Source organism: Nelusetta ayraudi, unplaced genomic scaffold, assembly GCF_046127955.1.
Source record: "Nelusetta ayraudi isolate G7.1 ecotype Tasmania unplaced genomic scaffold, CSIRO-AGI_Nayr_v1 ptg000289l, whole genome shotgun sequence".
Classification (NCBI taxonomy): Eukaryota; Metazoa; Chordata; class Actinopteri; order Tetraodontiformes; family Monacanthidae; genus Nelusetta; species Nelusetta ayraudi.
The window spans coordinates 28,113-46,149 of NW_027466337.1; the positions used below are offsets into that span (position 1 = coordinate 28,113).

The 18,037-nt window shown below is 41.7% G+C and overlaps 1 protein-coding gene across 1 annotated transcript in view; it reads left to right on the plus strand.

Annotated features, from left to right (window-relative positions):
- LOC142882482 (chondroitin sulfate synthase 1-like) overlaps positions 1 to 18,037 on the plus strand; it is a 36,044-nt gene that overhangs the window by 2,248 nt on the left and 15,759 nt on the right. Inside the window, exon 2 of the mRNA XM_076017243.1 lies at positions 763 to 1,258. Within this exon, the coding sequence (XP_075873358.1) occupies positions 763 to 1,258 (496 nt within the window). The remainder of the gene's footprint in view (positions 1 to 762; positions 1,259 to 18,037) is intronic.

Genomic DNA, 18,037 nt, shown 5'->3' on the forward strand with positions numbered 1-18,037 from the left:
ATGCCTTTAATGTGTTTTTCACCCTAAAAAGAAAGATGATCACCTTTCCAACATCTGGCAGGACTGTTGCGTTAGACATCCTTCCTTCTTTTTTTTTTAATGCCAATGTCACATGTGTCAGACAGAAACATGTTCATTCCTTCATGTAGTCTGTTTTCTGTTGGCACATGCAAAGGGCATTATTGCTTCCATGTCCACATTAGATTTTATTGCATCTCCTTGGCCTTTAATTAATGCGGCTGCATGCTGGTCCACTTCACTTACACTTTTATAGCTGTGTACTGGGATTTGAGTCCCTCACTATTCAAAGTGGTAAATTGGCTGAAAATGTCAAGTTGAACCGTCATTGAGGACAACAGCAGATGCATTATTCATTTTTTTTTTTTTATTGACAAAACCTTTAATGCAAAATTGACTGCACTTGGCCCAGTTTAAGATTGCACACCACTTTTTGTTCCAATAAGTGACAATGCATTTTCTTCACTACTGTCGTATTTTATATTGCTTAGTATGCCTGTTGCTCCCTCAGATAAAGGCACAACCTTTTTTGTCACAGTCAAGTTGTCTGTTCCCTGTTGATGGAAATTTTTATAAAGCAAATTACTTCACTATGCATCCGAATTCTAACTGCACTTCAGAAGTAGGAACTGCTTTCTGTGTGTGTATGGGTGGGTGGGGGTGGGGGTGCAAACACTTCCTGGATTTAGTCGTTTCGAGTGTTTGTGTTTCCCCCTTGTTAATGCAGTTTTTGTGTTTTTACAGGACGTGGGCGCAGACTATTCCAGGTCGTGTGGAGTTCTTCTCCAGCGAAGGCTCTGACACCTCCATACCAATTCCCATTGTTGCCCTGAGGAATGTAGACGACTCTTACCCACCACAGAAGAAGTCCTTTATGATGCTCAAATACATGCATGACCATTACCTTGATAAGTATGAGTGGTTCATGAGGGCTGATGATGATGTCTACATCAAAAGCGAGAAGTTGGAGGGCTTCCTGCGCAGTCTTAACAGCAGCGAGGCCATCTTCCTGGGACAAACGGGCATGGGGGCGCGGGACGAACTGGGTAAATTGGCCCTGGAACCCGGAGAGAACTTCTGCATGGGGGGTCCAGGGGTCATCATGAGCCGCGAGGTCCTCAAGAGGATGGTGCCCCATATCCGAGAGTGCCTGCAAGAGATGTACACCACCCATGAAGACGTGGAGGTGGGCCGCTGTGTCCGAAGGTTCGCCAAGGTCCAGTGCGTCTGGTCCTATGAGGTACAGTGGTTTCATTTTCTTTCTTAATGCATCATCAGGTACACTACCAGTCAAAAGTTTGGACACAACTTCTCATGCAATTTTATTTTATCTTTACAGCTTTCTACACTGCAGATAGATACTGAAGACATCAAAAGATGTAATTATGTAGCAAAGAAAAACACGTTAAATAACTCTAAACAAGTTATTTTACACTTTCATTGTTTCCTACATAATTCCATGTGTGTTCATAAGTAGTTTTTATGCCTTCAGTGAGAAACTGCAATGTCAATAGTAATGAGAATGAAAGAAAATACATTAAATTCATAGGGTGTGTCCAAACGTTTGACTGGTTGTGTACATCAGCGTTTAAAACACCACCTGGTTTTACCATACATGGTTTGTATGGTAAAAGGCAACGTTGCATCGCGGTGTCCAAATGGAAGTGAATTCTTAAGGTTTAGTAGCGGTTTTCTCTCTTATTCAGTCAGTTAAGACATTAGGAACTCTTATACCCTTTGCACACCTTTGAAGCAGATGAAGGTATGATGTAGATCTTATATTGTGAGGTCTTTTTGATTGCCTTTTGTGTTTTGCTGCGGGTTTCAGTTGTATATCTCGGCATTTTCTAAAGTGGTTTTCTTTCGTCTGGAAAGCGGTGCTATTGAAGTAGGTTAAATGTGCTCGTGGTTTTTTCAGCTTTTTCTTGTTCAACTGAAGCAGGCAGACGGCTCTGTAACTCAGCACACATTATTCACATGACCATTTGTGACCAGGTGTTGGACCGAGAAAGGGGCTTGGCAACCTTTTTTGTCGTCGTCAGTCCCTCACGATTGGCTGACCTTTGACCTGCCTCAGTTCACCGCACAGCACTTCAGTGGGTCGACCTGCCATGTACTGCCTTCACCTTTGTGCGATGTTTGCCCTCGATGATTTTGTCATGTTTAGACAGTCGCGCACAAGGGTGTGTGTAATTCTCCAAGAGTCTTGATTGCTTACACGCAAATCACAGAGCGCAAACAGTACTCCCATTACAAAGGAACGCATTAGTTACAAATCCACCCACACACATCAATCAAGCCGGGACATAATGAAGACCGACATGTGTTCTCAGTGAAGTCTGTTTACTGCTGCCCATAGCTGGGATCTGTGGTGGAGTCGTTACCGATATCACTGATCACTGACAAAGTCATTATAGACGACACATCCGACAAATCACAAGAGCCCAATCTGACCCCCTGATGTTGCACAGAGCTATATAACACTAGCTGCGTTTCCATTACATTTTTTCGCAAAAATAAAAATGATATTTCTAAAATTTGGACAAAGTTCAATTGTGACTTGCAGGTGTTTCCATTGAATGGTGTGAAGTGCATAAGCAGTAATTCTCGTAAAATCTTGCAAGACGAGATTTTACGAGAATTACATTTGCTTTTGTTTGTTAACAATGGTTCTTATATTTTCTCTTTGATGACTTGTAAAAAATATTTTGTCTCCTCCTTCATCCAAACATAACGCGCATTTTCACTTGAAGTGAACTGGTCACGTGACCCCGTACGTCACGTCCGGTGACAGTTAAATGTGAATAAGTGTTTCCAATTCACGCTTGCGATATGCCGCTATTTCAGTGTCTGAAAAACCACCTTGTGAGAGCGTATAAACCTTTTAGCGATATTTGAGAGGTTTTTTGAAGTTTTAAGTGTTTCCATTACCAGTTTTTTATTGCAATGTTTATCTTTTGCGCAATTCCAGGTTCAATGGAAATGCAGCTTGTAATGCCAGTTTCCACATCAGAAGAACTGTCCCCCCCACTCCTTTTTTCTTTTTCTTTTTTTTTTTTTTGCGTAAACAGCTTGTTGGCTGACGTGTCGAGGCACGGTCGTGCTGCAGACCCGAACCATGTGACCTTGTATTCACAAGAATCGAAAGCCTTTCGTAACGGCATAAAGTTTCCGGGCTTGTTGTTAGCACTTTGTTCAATCTTGATCAGGACAAAGAATCAGCTGAGACTTCCTGCAAAATGATCCAATAACACAACACACACACACACACACACACACACACACACACACACACTTTGTTGCACTTGACTTTATGCAGTTCACCGTCTTAGCAGTGAAAGCTTGCATTACAGAGTGAAAAGAAAAACTACATTTGGTCCTCTGTTTGATTTCATAACAATCTGACATGTGACCCCATTCTCACACTTTAATGAGGTAAAATGTCTGATTGTTTTTACCCTCGTCTAGGGTTGTGAATCACTTCCTATTGAGGACCCAGGGAGTGTCCATACATTTTCTGTTTGTTCATCATTGAAAAAAAAAAGAAAGGAAACCCACACTCTCGCTCTCACTCTCTAATATCCAGCTCATAGAATTATTTAAACTGGATATTAATTTGTTGGCACAAACAAACCCCCTTTTTTCATTTTTTTTTAACGGCGTAACTTATGTAAATATGATATTTAACGTTGCTTTAAAAAAAAAGAAATGCGGCATGTCAAACTTATATCTGAATTCACTCTCATGCTGCACAAAGATCACTGTGTTCTGTAGCCCCATCTCTTAAAAATTCAGTCTGTTCCTGCATGTGCAAAGCATGGAACCCCTGTGTGCTGCCTGGTTAACTTTGTTCTGATTGTTAAATGTATCGCAACAGGCTCAGCGACCCTCGTGCTTCCGTTGCTCCCTGGAACGCTCTCCTCTCTCAACACCGTTCACGCTTAAAGAAACTTTTTGCACAAGTTTTATTTTTGCCAAATTATCCTGCTGAAATGATGGTGCGTTGCCTTCTAAAATGCACAAGCCTGACAAAAACAACGTCTATATATAGAGGACACTCGGGACAGAATGTTTCTCTGGGCTCCGTCACCATATTGTGGCAAAAAGGCAGATATGTGTATTGACTTCTAGCCCAGAATGCACCCACCTCGAGGTACGTGGAGAGCAGCGGAAGTCGAGCAGCAGTTCTTGACAACACAGATATATGTTAAACTGTCATGGCAGTAACAGCTGAATCATCCACTCAGTGGCACATTTTGTTCATTGTAAAGAAGGACAGCAGTTTACATTCAGGAGAAATGTTTGCTTTTTTTTTTTGATAATCTCTTGGGCTCTCAGTTGTCAAACTAAGAGTAAATAGCTGTGTTTCCATTACCCCTAGAATTGCACAAAACCTAAATATTTCAATGAGAAATTGGTAATAAAAACACAGAAACTTCGAAAAACCTCTCAAATATCACAAAAAGGGTTTTTCAGATGTCTCAATGTAGAGTTATATTGCAAAAGTGACATGGAAACACTTTTTCGCATTTACACATCACTGGATGTGACGTACGGGGTCATGACCAGTACACTTGAAGTGGAAATGGCGCGTTATGTTTGGTGGGAGGAGTGGACGGAATATATATATATATATATATATATATATATATATATATATATATATATATATATATATATATATATATATATATATATATGTATATATATATATATATATATTTTTTTTTTACATGTACTCAAAGACAAAAATATAAAAAACATTCTTGACAGCCAACAAACGCTAACAAACAAAAGCAAACGTAATTCTACAATACAGCAAATGCCAATATATATATGGATTCCGTAATCATACAATTCATAAAAAAGGGAAAGAAATACAACAACACTTTTGTCTTAAGTTCTTTAAACGGTGATGGACATTTTAGCATTTGTAGCATTTAAACCGGTCGACATTTTTATCTTCTCTTGAAATTCTCCTGCTGAATTCTGACAGAGAGAGTGACACTTTCCATCCTATAAATGCCATGCGAGTCAATCCAATCCAATGGAATTTCTTGCTCTTTTTATAGCCTTCCTCTTGGTTCCACTTAGAATCTGAAAAGGTATCAAACACTGTCAAGAATCTTTTTTTATGGGCAGATAACCTGACACTTTCCTCAGCGGCCTGACGATTTTTCAACGTTTCAACAAATGACAATCCCCGTGTTTGTGCTATTACATAAGAGACCTCAGTTATCTTGTGAAGCCAAAGCCGTTCTAGATGTTTCCGTGTAAGTGACTGTCAGAAAGTCTGTATTTCTGAATCAGTCATGCTTCTCCTTGTCAAACCCGTACACAGGAAGTCACCCGCCCACACATGTGATGCCTCAACACGCTCTTATCACAGTGACTGTTTCTCAACTCGCTGTCCTCCCCCGGCCCTTTCACACCCTCAACTGCAAAAGAGTTTTGACATGTCAGTGGTGGTGGTGGTGGTGGTGGTGGTCACCATTTTGTTCCTTTTTCTGAGTTCCACATTATGAGACCTGCTCAGCCATTTGGCTCCATTAACATTAACTATATGACATTTTCACGTTCTATTTCTTTCTGCTTTGTGTAAAAGCCAAGCAATCTTTCTTTATTTGCTTGTTTGTTTGTTTTGTGTAAATCATCAGCGTTGCCTGGGGCAAAATCCTTCGGAATAATGTGTTGTTTTTTTTTGTTAAAATGTGTTGATTAGTTATTGCTTGGTTCACGTCGTGAGTTGTGCAATAGGCAGCAGACTCCCGAGACAGTATTAAGACATGACTCTTAAAAACAAAATGAGCAACGCTAAAGTGTCCCATGGAATGGAAATATCAATCAGATTTTTTTCCCCCTAAACGCCAGCTGCGTTTTCATCACCCCTAGAGTGGCTCAAAACCTAAATATCGCAATAAAAAACTGGTAATAGAAACACCTGAACGTCTAAAAACCTCAAATATCGCTAAAAGGTTTTTATGCTCTCATGAGGTGGTTTTTTAGACGGATCGCTATAGAGGTATATCGCTTGGAAAGACTTTTTCGCATTTACACGTCACCGGACGTGATCGGGTTAACTTCAAACGCAAAATGTTTTGTACCTCCATCCTCCTCAAAGTGTGGTCTCGCAGGATGAGATTTTATGAGAATTACAGCTTATGCGCTTCACACCATTCAGTGAAAACACCTGCAAATCGCAATTGTATCTGTATGTCTGTAAAACTGTAATGGAAACACAGCTACAGTCGTGGAAACAAGCTCAATATGTACACGGAAATTCTCTCGAAAATTGGAGGCCGGAAATGTTTTGTGTTTTAAATGAACTAAACGGTGCTGCTGTGCCATTTAAAAGTCAAAACTAAACCTGTTTAGAGTCTACATAGAAAATTAGGTCAGAAAACTTGAAGTGAAATCAATCACATTTGTTGAATTATTCCATTTATATCATTTACAGTAATAGCTTGACCAGGTATCATCTAATATTCTGTAGAAAATTTGCTATAGAGGAGAGTAACTATTTCCATAATTAAAAATGCAAGTCTAGTTTTTTTTTTTAACATTGATCGGGGGATGAATGACTTAACATGGAAAGAGGAGAAACAAAGCTTTTCTTCGCATGCAAACAAACAAAGGAAACATTCTAGCGCCTTAGATGGGCTATTTTCCCTTGCAGAGTTCCCAGACGGGGGAGCCAGCCTGGTGTATTTTCGGGCGTCTTGCGGCCACCGCCGCTCCGTCTCTCCTCAGCTGTGCATTTTGCGTCGGATAAAAGTAGGGCCTGCGAGCAAGCCTCAAAGTGCAAATAAATTTCAACGCTCCCGATTCAAAAATAAACTCTGAGATGCAACGCTGGGGAGCTGAATTAGCATGGATTACAGCTCTTTCAGCGTGAAGCCCTGGCTTCCAGCAGAAGTGGCAGCAACAGCAAAGTGGAATGTAGGATGGTGACATTTGGGGAGAGCGGGATGAGTTAATGAGACAGAGATTTTATAGGTCTGGTAGCAAACCACTGAAACCCATAAAGGTCTTGATTGCAGTGGGTGGGCTCGTGCAGATGAAGCTGCCTGTTAGTTTCTCCACATTAAGAAAGCTTTAGCTCCTACGGTAAGCACGGAACTTTTTCCCTCCTGTTTTTATTCCCTCCGCATTCCTGAGGCAATTGCGCTCACTTCTTACACGCTGTGTTGAGTTGTGCCTGTGTAGACCATTGGTGGACAAGCCTCTTGACTGGTGGGCCACAGTAGGTTCTGAAATTTGACAGAGGGGCTGGAGCAGGAGCAGATGGATGGAGTGTTTTGGTGACCCGGAGAAGAAAAATATATCATGGGATAGATAGATAGATAGATAGATAGATAGAGACTTTATTGATCCCTTTGGGATGACTCCCTCAGGGAAATTAACATGTAGAGAACGTGTGCTTTAATGTCAATTGAAAATGATCAAAAGCGTTACAACAAAATATGTCTTTGAAGCCCAACAGTATTTAGCTCTTTTTTTAAAAAAAAAAATGACTCTTAAAACAGTGAAAAAATTAATGAAATACAGCTAGATTATTATTTACTTACTATTAATACAATTTCTTCAAGTTCGATTTAAAAAGCTTAATGGGCCGAATATGGCCCCCGGGCCATAGTTTGCCCACGCCTGCTGTACACCCTACTACTGCATATGTGAAACTCTGACCGTCAAGCCGTCATGGCCGTCTGTGGGAGTGTGGAAAGACTCACAGAGTGTATAGTCATTCCAAAAACTGCCCGTATTTTAGTGTTTGTCAACCGCTTGGCTGCACAATGCGCTGTGGTGTTTGATGCAACGGGTAGAAACCGAAAAAAAGTGGTGTTTCATCAACTGCTGGCCGTCTTTCGCCATTTGCTGGCGCAACGCTGCACACCGAGAAGTCGTCGGTGTGCCCATCGCTACCTAGCAGAGGCCTGGCTGTCCCCTCCCTGCGTGCCTGCTTACCATCATAAGCTCCAACGCAGCTAATGGGAATCACAAGGCCTCGCCACTGGGAGCTCTGAGTCCACCTCCTAATCCTAATTTCTCCTGAATTGCCTGCAGGCCTGCCAAACTCGGCGCTGGCCCTCTGACTGTGCTTCATGCATACTCATCGTTACAACAACCGAGCCATTGTGTCCTCACCTTACATCCTCTCCTCTATATGACCCCCACCCCCACCCCCACCACACACACACACACACACACACACACACACACAATTCCCCATCCTGTTATCCTTTCTCAGTCGTTGCATACACATTTTAATGAAGGTTCAACTTCAACTTGTAAGACTTCAGAACAAAAATACATTTTACTATGTATGGAACTAGTGGCATCACAATGTGTGTGTGTGTGTGTGTGTGTGTGTGTGTGTGTGTGTGTGTGTGTGTGTGTGTGTGTGTGTGTGTGTGTGTGTGTGTGTGTGTGTGTGTGTGTGTGTGTGTGTGTGGTTTCATCTTGCTCCCTTTTTTTTCACTGGCTGGGCTGGCAGCACAGTTGAATGAACTTGTACTTGTTTGTATCTTCCTTTACTCCCTGCTTTCCGTAGTTTAACGCCTGCAGCTGCTACCGATGCACAATTCATTGCGGCCAACAGACGCTGCCAATGATGAACGTAACCTGTTAAAATAGTCGCTTAAATTGTAACTCGGCTAGGCGCAGTGCTTGCTGTACCAGAGTGGACTCCGCGCAAGGCAGGCAACACAATGTACAAAATATGTACGTAGATAAAATTATTTTCACTGTTCTTGTTCTGGCTGCTGTTTATATTTTTAATTTGTTTTCTGCTATTATTCAATTTGCAGTCTGCATAATGTCGTTTTCTGTTTCCTCAATAACAAATATGTACTTTCTTCACACTGTTGGTAGTAGCAACCCAAAGTGACATTCGCCTTCTAGATTTAATGCTGCAGTTGTACATAAGGCTTGACCTGTCTATAAATGTCATGGACTATATTATTCATGAGTGTGAGAATAGCACCAGTTACTTTACAAAGAAGTGCTTCCCGTTAAGAGACTTGAGATAGCAGTTATGAAGAGCAGTTAACGTCACAACAGAGGTTTTCTGGAGGAAGGACGTGTTGCTGTGAAAACACTATGGAGTTCTCAGCAGTGCTTTCCTCATCTGACCATTCGCTGATGGTTTTTTTAATTGGTGTTGCGTATTTCTTGATCTCAGTCAATTTGTGCACCAATTCAGCATTCTGACGACTTTTCCTTTACCATTGATATGCTAGTCATGGCTGGGTGTTAGCACTAATGACATTCAAGTCAAAAGATCAGAGATTCCATCCTCAGTGCCTGCAGTCGGCGCATCAAAACAGCCTTGTGCTGCATAATTAGCTATGGATTTCTCCCAAAGCTATAGACTGAATGTACGATTGCATGTGGGAAGGTTGACTTCTAGAAGGAAGAGCTTTTGAGGAGTCAGTCGCAAGAGTAACGGAAAAAAAAAGAAACAATCTCATTTGTAATTATGTAGTTAATATAAGTAATTATGAGCAGGAATGTAGGTGTTTAGTTAGCTGTCATTTATACTTACTGTCGTGCCCTGCTGTTGTACCTGCTACTTTAGTTGAAGCTTGCCTGATTAAGAAAAGTCCACTGAAGGCTTTTTGTTTTTTCTCCAGAGATCCCTTTTCTACCATGCCTTGCTCATCTGGCATAAACTCCCATAAGAGGATCACAACATACAGCATGCTGAAGTACACCAGCCGTAGCCTGACTGAAGCACTAATGCCTAAATGTAGTCCAGTATGAGATAAAAAGAGACCTAGCTGAATAAATGCTAAGTCCTTCTTGCAGCTATCAGTCTGTGGTTTCTGGCTGGACACTTTATGGGCAGTTTACTCTTCATGTAGGTTTTTAGGTTTATTGTTAAATGTTGTGTGTTTGGATTGAGTTGGGTCTGTACGCTGATGTTTGTTAAAAAAAGTGTTCTGTGTGGAGTTTGCATGTTCTCCCTGTGTCTGCGTGGGTTCTCTTCCTCCCACAGTCCAATAACATGTATGTGAGGTGAATTGGAAACTTGACTATAAGTGTGAGTGTGAAAGTCTTTGTTCCGAGCAGAGTTTCTAATCTCATGCCTGATGTTAACCCTTCTGAGCCAGAGTTAGCAGCGGAGTTAGCAGCGAAGCTCCCTCTTTAATTGTATATATTGCCAGCTCGGCTGTTTAACCTGTTTCATTAGCTTGCATTTCTTTTTGCGTTTCTTCCTCTTCATTCACAAACCCACAGTTTGTGTGGCTGACTTCCGAAGGAACGTAAACTCCATTCACACAGTTGAAGCCGCTGTCTGTGTTTTAAGCAGATCAGATTATCCCTAATGGAAAGTTTGTCCAGTCAGAAATCAAGGTATCACAGGACTGATACTCCGAGCTAATTTTTCTTTGCGTAGGAGTCCCCAAAGTTTTATTCTCAATGCCCTGTCTGTCCACTCCCATTCTTCCATGGGTCATAACGAGGTGTTAGGCAATCACCACTGCTCTCTTTTTTTCCTGTGTCTACAGTATGTGTGGGGGAGTTACTTTGAATTTCTTGGCCATGCAAATCACGAAAAAAAAAACAAGTGTGAGCAGCTGTAAAATAAAAACTAAACTATTAAACCACATTTTGTAACAGCAAAACACAAGGACTAATGCATGTATGGACATGCACTCCAAAAAAAACCCCAACTTCTTCCTCTTGTCTTTTTGCTTCAAGACTACAGTCATCTTTTGCGTTCTGCCTGGGGAAGACCTCGAGAAAAAATTGGCTGCACATTTAGTCAGTGTGTTGCCTACCTATTAAATTCAATATCGACTCCAAGTTTTTGCATTAGTGCTGGAACAACTCTCTTCTTTCCAGAACCCTCTCCCTCTTACTGCTGTGTTCTTTCAGTTTTGAGTGTTTGCTTTCTCCTCCTCCTCCCCCTTGTCTCGCTTGCAGCCAAAAGTCTCCTCTCCTCTTTCCTGTCTGAAGGACAGGGATTCTCTTACTGGCACTCTTAAGCTTTAGCTCTGTCATTTTTAGTCTTGACTCCTCATTCCCTCCTTTTTTTTCCTACCCCCCCATCCATAAGAAATGTATGGGCTTCATCAGGTTTCCAAAGAATGTAAAGTCATAAAACACAACAAACCCAGAACTAAACAGTCCATAGCTTCTCTAATTATAATCTTATATACTTAAACCTGCTGTAAACTTCAGATTAACCAAACTTGCAACGATATGACATACAGTTTAGGAACATTTAGGTCTTGGCGCAGTGAGTAACATCTCCAAGTTTATCTGAGGACTAGGCTGATCAAGCCATTCCGGTAAATGAGCTTATTTAATCCCTGGCCTGCAGCCCAGCGGGAAGGCCATCTGCAGACTGCAGAGTCAGCCTTCTGCTGGAACCAGGCCTCACTGCTGGCCTAGAAAGTGTGTCTGTTCTCCTCGTATTCTTCGATACTCAAAAGAAAATGTCATGCAAAAGACTGCGTCCCTCCACACCCTCAAAAATACCTCAGAATAATACATAACTGGAATTAGTTGCCTCTAGAACTAATCTTTCTTTATCCATAAAGATTATTATTATTATTTCTTTGGTAGAAACAAGCCAATAGATCTCATACGATTAGGGTGTTTGTTTTATTTCATAGTCATAGTTTTTAGCAGTAGTTGTTGATTGGGTGTTGATTTGTATTGTTTTTGGGGTTTACGATAATTTGCAACTTGGTAAATGGTTTTCTGCAGTTGTTGGCTAGAGGAGGATGAAGTGCTTTAGGATCACTTTGATTTTTGTAATCACATTGCTCAAATCAAAGTGACACATTTAGCTCTGAACTTCATACCATTCTCATGTTTTCGCCCTCGTTACCTCGGGAGGACTGCATGTGAATAGATGGAAACACGTACTCTCAAATAAAATATATTAGAGAGGTGCAAGGCCCCGATAATTCCCTCCCGCCAAAAATGACTCCACCTGCTAATAGCGTTTTGAGAGGACACTCTGCCTGTAGTTGTCCCTTCAAAACCGCGTGCAAGTGGCAAGTGTGAACGCATACCAGATGAATGCAGAAGGAGATGACAAGCCCCGAAGAGCGAAACACAGCAAAAGGTCTATAACAGCTAACGAGATCTGCTGTTATTTTTGCACAAAATTTGTGCAAACAACCAATTAAACCACGTTCAAATTTAGACTTGCACAGCTGGAACGAGATCTGCTCATCGCCACATTTTGCTCCGCTTTTCATCTTCGCGTGTGTTCTGTGGATAAGACACATGTTTTTTGGGGGCGCAGTCCCTTTGTGTCTCTGGCCCGATGAATTCCCCACGGATGGTGACGATTGGCTAACTGCTTGTCCCCCGTAGCTCTCCCTGGATTGTCTGCTTTGTCAGACAGAAAACTGCTGTCTCATGTTGTGATGCAAATGAGTCAAAATGAGTCATCTCCATTGAGGAGAAGGATTTCATTTGATTTCTGGTGTAGATGTGCCTTTGCCAATTCTCTTTGATGCAGTTCCAACGGTTATGCAAATAATTCTTCTGCTTGCGTTTCCGTGACTCACTGAAAGGAGGAACATGTTTTAAAGGGGCCCTACTATGGCCATTTGCAGAATTAATACATTCATTTTGGGGGTCTACTTTCAACCATAAATAAGGTTTGTTTGGTCAAAAAAAACTATAGTGAGTTGTCATTTCTTGTACTTGGTGTGTTAGTTGGCATGCCGGTAATGCAAAAAGACACGTTAAAGAGCTGAAAAAGCATTTTGTGCAGCTGGTGGTCTGGCATGAAACCCACCCAGCGTCCCTGTTGCGCTTTAATTTGTTCCTCTGTTTTTAGTTTTTTTTTTCCAGGAAAGAGCCACACATCTGGCATTCACTGTAGATGGTGAAACAATACTTTTTATTCAGAACTTTATTTTCAGAATATCATTTTCCATGGTTGAAAATTGTGCCAAACCTCAATGACGTGCCATTTTACTCAGAGGGAGGAAGTAAATCTTCACACATTTAGATATAGACAAAACTTCAAATTATTAGAAAGAACTAATCAGTTGGAGATATTTTCGCCGCATAAGCTACAGATGACTATTGAAGGATTTCAAGACACTGAACGTGGTTTCTCCGTTTGACTGGAAACCTCTGAGGGCTGCGCATTTCTCAGCTGCAGCCTGTTTCATAGTGTGGGACTGTGCCAGAACTTCACAGATGTCTTTCTAGTCCGGACCACTGCCATGACGTTTGGGAGAGACCTTAATGATTGTTTTACTTCATGTTTTGAAATGCATAGTCATCTATGTGTGGAATGAAAACCAGTGTGCTTAACATAGTTTGAACAAACAACTCTGAGGTTTGGGGTTGGTTGCAAGTTTTTTGGAAGGTTGCCACTTTGAATTTTGTTGAGGAATACGTGGCTGAGGCATGTGCTGTGAAATAGTGCTGTTTCGCTGCAAAAAGTAGTTGAGTAACCTTTGGAGTAGAAACCAGACCATGTTTCTCATGGTCTGAGAGTCCTCCAGGTGCCTGTTGGCAAAATCCGTCAGGCTGCCATGTGCCTTCTACTAAGTACTGGCTTCTGTCTGGTTACTGTACCAAACAGCCCTGATTAGTGGATTGCTGCTGATGGTTGTCCTTCTGGGAGGTTCTCCTGTCTCCACAGAGTAACTCTGGAACTCTGACAGTGACCATCGAGTCCTTGGTCAAGTCCCTGACTAAGGCCCTTCTCCCCTCAGTCTAGATGGCCGGCCAGCATTTGGAAGAGTCCTGGTGGTTCTGAACTTCTTCCACTTACAGATGATGGAGGTCACTGTGCTCATTGAAACCTTCAAAGCAGCAGATTTTTTTCTGTAACCTTCCAAAGATTTGTACTTAACGACAATCCTGTCTCGGAGGTCCACAGACAGTTTTTTTTGACTTCATGCTTGTTTTATGTTTTTACATGCATTGTCAACCCGTGGGACTTTTTTAGACAGGTGTTTGCCTCTCCAAGTCATGTCCAATAAACTTAATTGACTACACGTGGACTCTAATTAAGCTGCAGAAACATCACAGGGATGATCATTGGAAACAGGATACACCTGAGCTCAATTTTGAGCTCCGTGGCAAAGGCATGTTTTGAGAACACAACATTAGAAAGACGTAAGTAAAAAACTATATCAATTCTCAAATGTATGCACCTTGATAAAGGACTTCTTTATGGCTGATTATCTTAGTCAGACCTGATAAAGATCTGCTCATGATGTCACCTTGTCATTTTTTCACCTGATTCCAGTTCTAGATTCCTGGATGAATGTTTCCATATTGCTTGAACTTGTCTTCCGCTTAATTGCGGCCAACTTTTCTGCTAACCATGTGTTGTGATAAATCCTTACTTGGCAAATGCTCTGCTTTTCTTTGGAATCAAAAAAGAATCCAAAGCTAATGATTTATCAGCAGCATCGTCAACTAAACTTCCTGATCTCAAGGGAAGCAGGGCATGGGATACTACTTTTTATTTTTATTATTATCTCTCTCTCCAAGTGCTCTCCAAGGCCTTCACTCATTTCAGGAGTTCTGCTAGTTAAAAAAAATACTCCAAAAGTAATGAAAGACTTTATTTGATTAAACAGTTACACATTTTTAAATAAAACTAAAGACTTTGCAAGAATTGATGGGGAGGAAAAATTGACAATTTGAATGTTGTGAACGTGGAACATTTCCCTTAATTGTTTTGCACTTTCAGCAATAATTAAATGTATTTCTCCTTCTATTTATTTTCAGCCATTTGCAACTGTTTGTTTCTTGCATAATACAGGGGTTCTTTGGACTCCTTTGCATCCAGTTTTATTGGTTTGTTTGGAGGGTTGCCAAGGCTGTGCATCATGGCCGGAATGTTAAATATGTTCTTGAGCGGCTCTTTCAGGTAGTTGCGATGTGCTTTAGTCGAAGGAATGGAGGCTTTTGATCTGTCCACAAATTCTGTCACTCCACGTGTTTTAGACACGGACGTCCACCTCACGTTACCTCTCTCTTCAGTCTTCTACCGTTCACTGCCTTGTCATGTGGCCCTGGTGTCATTGCTGTACGTCTGCATGCTTTGGCCACTGGAGGATATCTGATGTATTGTCACCAGCTCATCTCCACCAAAGAAGACCAAAGGGACATTTAATGAGCTGGCAATACATGAAAAGACACATCAGTACCAATACAATTCTACACTTTCAGTTTGCAGTTTGCAGTTTTTCAGTCTTGGATAGTGTTGTCCAAGCAAAGATTGTATGTCAGTAATAACTGATTTCAAGTCATGTTAAATGGTTAAGACTGCTCATCCATTTGCTTGCCCACCCTGCAAACGAACAGTCACTCATTCACTATCAGCAGATTTAAGCTCCACTGCTGACGTTGACCTATATTTAGACGTCAGACCGGCCAGTAAGCTGTAATCTTTATCTATCCACACTAGGTTGTGTTTGTCGGTGAATCTTCCTCCTGCCAGACATCATCCCAAACATTTCCACATGGTTCTGCCCTTGTTGTTAGAGTGCAGTGACAAAGGCTGACCACCGACCAGTAACGATCAATGTTCCCAAACAGCCCAGCGTTCATGTAATGATCTGTCAGGCCGTGTTCTGTGTTTGTTTTCCTTCTCACACCTATTCCATGTGTGTTCAGGAAGATATGTGGTCTCGCATCACAGGGCTGAATCCTCGTTTTTGTCACAACATGCTGCAGGATTTAGAGAATACTTTAGGTGACCTGTCGGATGATTATACCCTTGGGGATACACCTCTTGGCAACAGTCCAGGTTAATGTAGAATCATATCACGATTTATTGTGTGTCATGCACGGCACATTTTTGCTGAGAGGCTTAACAGCTGCAGCGGTCCTTGCAATGCAGCTTTGAAGGTAAAGTCTCACTTGATAAGGGTTCTCTGACTGTTTGCCGTGAGTCGGTGCTGGACGCGTGCGTGTTGTCAGATCTGTCGCAGGCAGCGTTCAGTGCTAAATCATCCTGTTTCCCCGTAGGGCACAATGTGGCTACTGCTGACTGGTCTGTGTGTTGCTATGCATAATGCCAAAACAGAGATAAGGAGAGCTCTGTATCTTACAACTATATCAGCTTTGATAATGCTGGTGCAGCAACATCATAGTAGAATAGACATGTCTTTTTTTTCTAAATAGGCTTCCCACGCCTATTGGGAGCTGCCATAGCTCTTTTAACCGTACATCTTTCCTAATAATTTTCCCTAACAAGTCATTCTTCATGGTTTTTTGAAGGACCAACTTACGACAGCAACACCCAACACGTTTATCAGTAAATGCATTATTTGTTGATTCATGGATTTGGATTCTGCATTCCCCTTGGTTCCAACACTCTAGGTCAGATGTTTGGAAAACCTCAATTTAACAGAGCCGTGACATTGTTAAAACTATTTTGGAAGGCAGTTCCTCTTCACACCAGCATTTTGTATAATTAAGCCCAGCGTCCAGTTAAAATTCAAAAGCAAGATACAGACTGTAAAATTAGTTTGTAATCAAATAAATGGCCACTATTCAGACAAGCAGCAGACGCCCCACCAACCCCACCCACCCCCCCACCTCCTGGCCTCAGACCCCGAGGCAGGCCCATTCACCATGCTGGATCTATCATGACACCCATCACAGTCAATCATTGTGGTGTTGTTAAGCCTCTAGCATCCAATTAGAGAAGATTAGTTCCCTAAGAGCCTTACAATGGCCATAGAAGCCCTCACCATGTGTTTCCTCCTCATAGATTGATCACAAAGCAGCATCTCCACATGGCCGTGTGGCCTTTTACCTGCATGCAGGATGTTGTTGTTGACGGAGCATGGGCCGTGAATGTTAGGTGGGAAACTATCAGTGGATCTTACCTGCCATTATTGTACATCATCAGTGTTATCATAGTCATGGAGTGGTTTCAAAGCGTTCTGCAGCTTGAAAAAAAAGAAAAGAAAAATGGTGGTGTCCAGGTTAAATGAAGTGTCTGTCTGTCTGTCTGTCTGTGCCTTACTGATGTCAGTATACGAGCCATTGTCTCACAGGGAAAAAGTTAGTGACAAAAATGCACCTGCAATGTTAATGGACAAGGACCATATTAAGAAAGTTTGTGGCTGTGACTTCATTAATATGACAACCCTTTGAAAGCAGGTGTGAAAGTATTTATCAGGATCTATCAAAGACTTGCATGACCTTTTTGGCATTATGCCGTTTTTGTGAGATGAGTGCCACACTTGATCCAACTGTTGGTGAAGTGCTGCAGTGGCCACACAATACTGTTTTTGTCAGTAGTTTGTTTGGGGTCAGTGACATCCAGGCTGGGGTCATGCTCGGGATGAAAGGCATATGACACACTCACACCAAACCAGACCATCATTCAGCTGTCTTCAGATTGTGCAGATCTGGCTATTTAGTTGAAAAATTTGCAAATATTTTGTGAACGTCTGTGCGAAGAAATCCACATTCATTTCTGGCAGTGTGTTGCAGACTGAGGCGATAACACCGTCCATGCTGACGTGTCCTTGATACCAAAATAATTTAGGAGAATTCTTTTGTCATCTTAATAATTGTAATGCATCAATGTATATTTTTCAGATGATACTTTTCTTCAGCAATTTTTTTTTTTTTTTTAACATTTTCATATTTTCTTCGACTTAAATGATCAAGTTGGAAGTGGCACCGAACTAACACTTTGTCCGTTCTTTTTGATCCATCCTGAAGGACATAACTCATTCTTAACAGGAACTGTTAGACACACATTACTGTGTAGAGGAGCAGATGGGCTGTGCGTCTCCCTCTCTTGAGTCTTTCTTAGTTTCTTCAGTAGAAATCAGCTGAAACCGAACTGAGGTTGAAGCTACTTGCACATTCTTCAAGATGTTTTCGTAGTGGGCTAGTGAGTGATAGATCCTTGTGTGTGTGTGTGTGTGTGTGTGTGTGTGTGTGTGTGTGTGTGTGTGTGTGTGTGTGTGTGTGTGTGTGTGTGTGTGTGTGTGGTAACTAAATACTAAGAGGCCAGGGTTTGCTGGAGGGCATCATGAGGCCTGAGGACAGG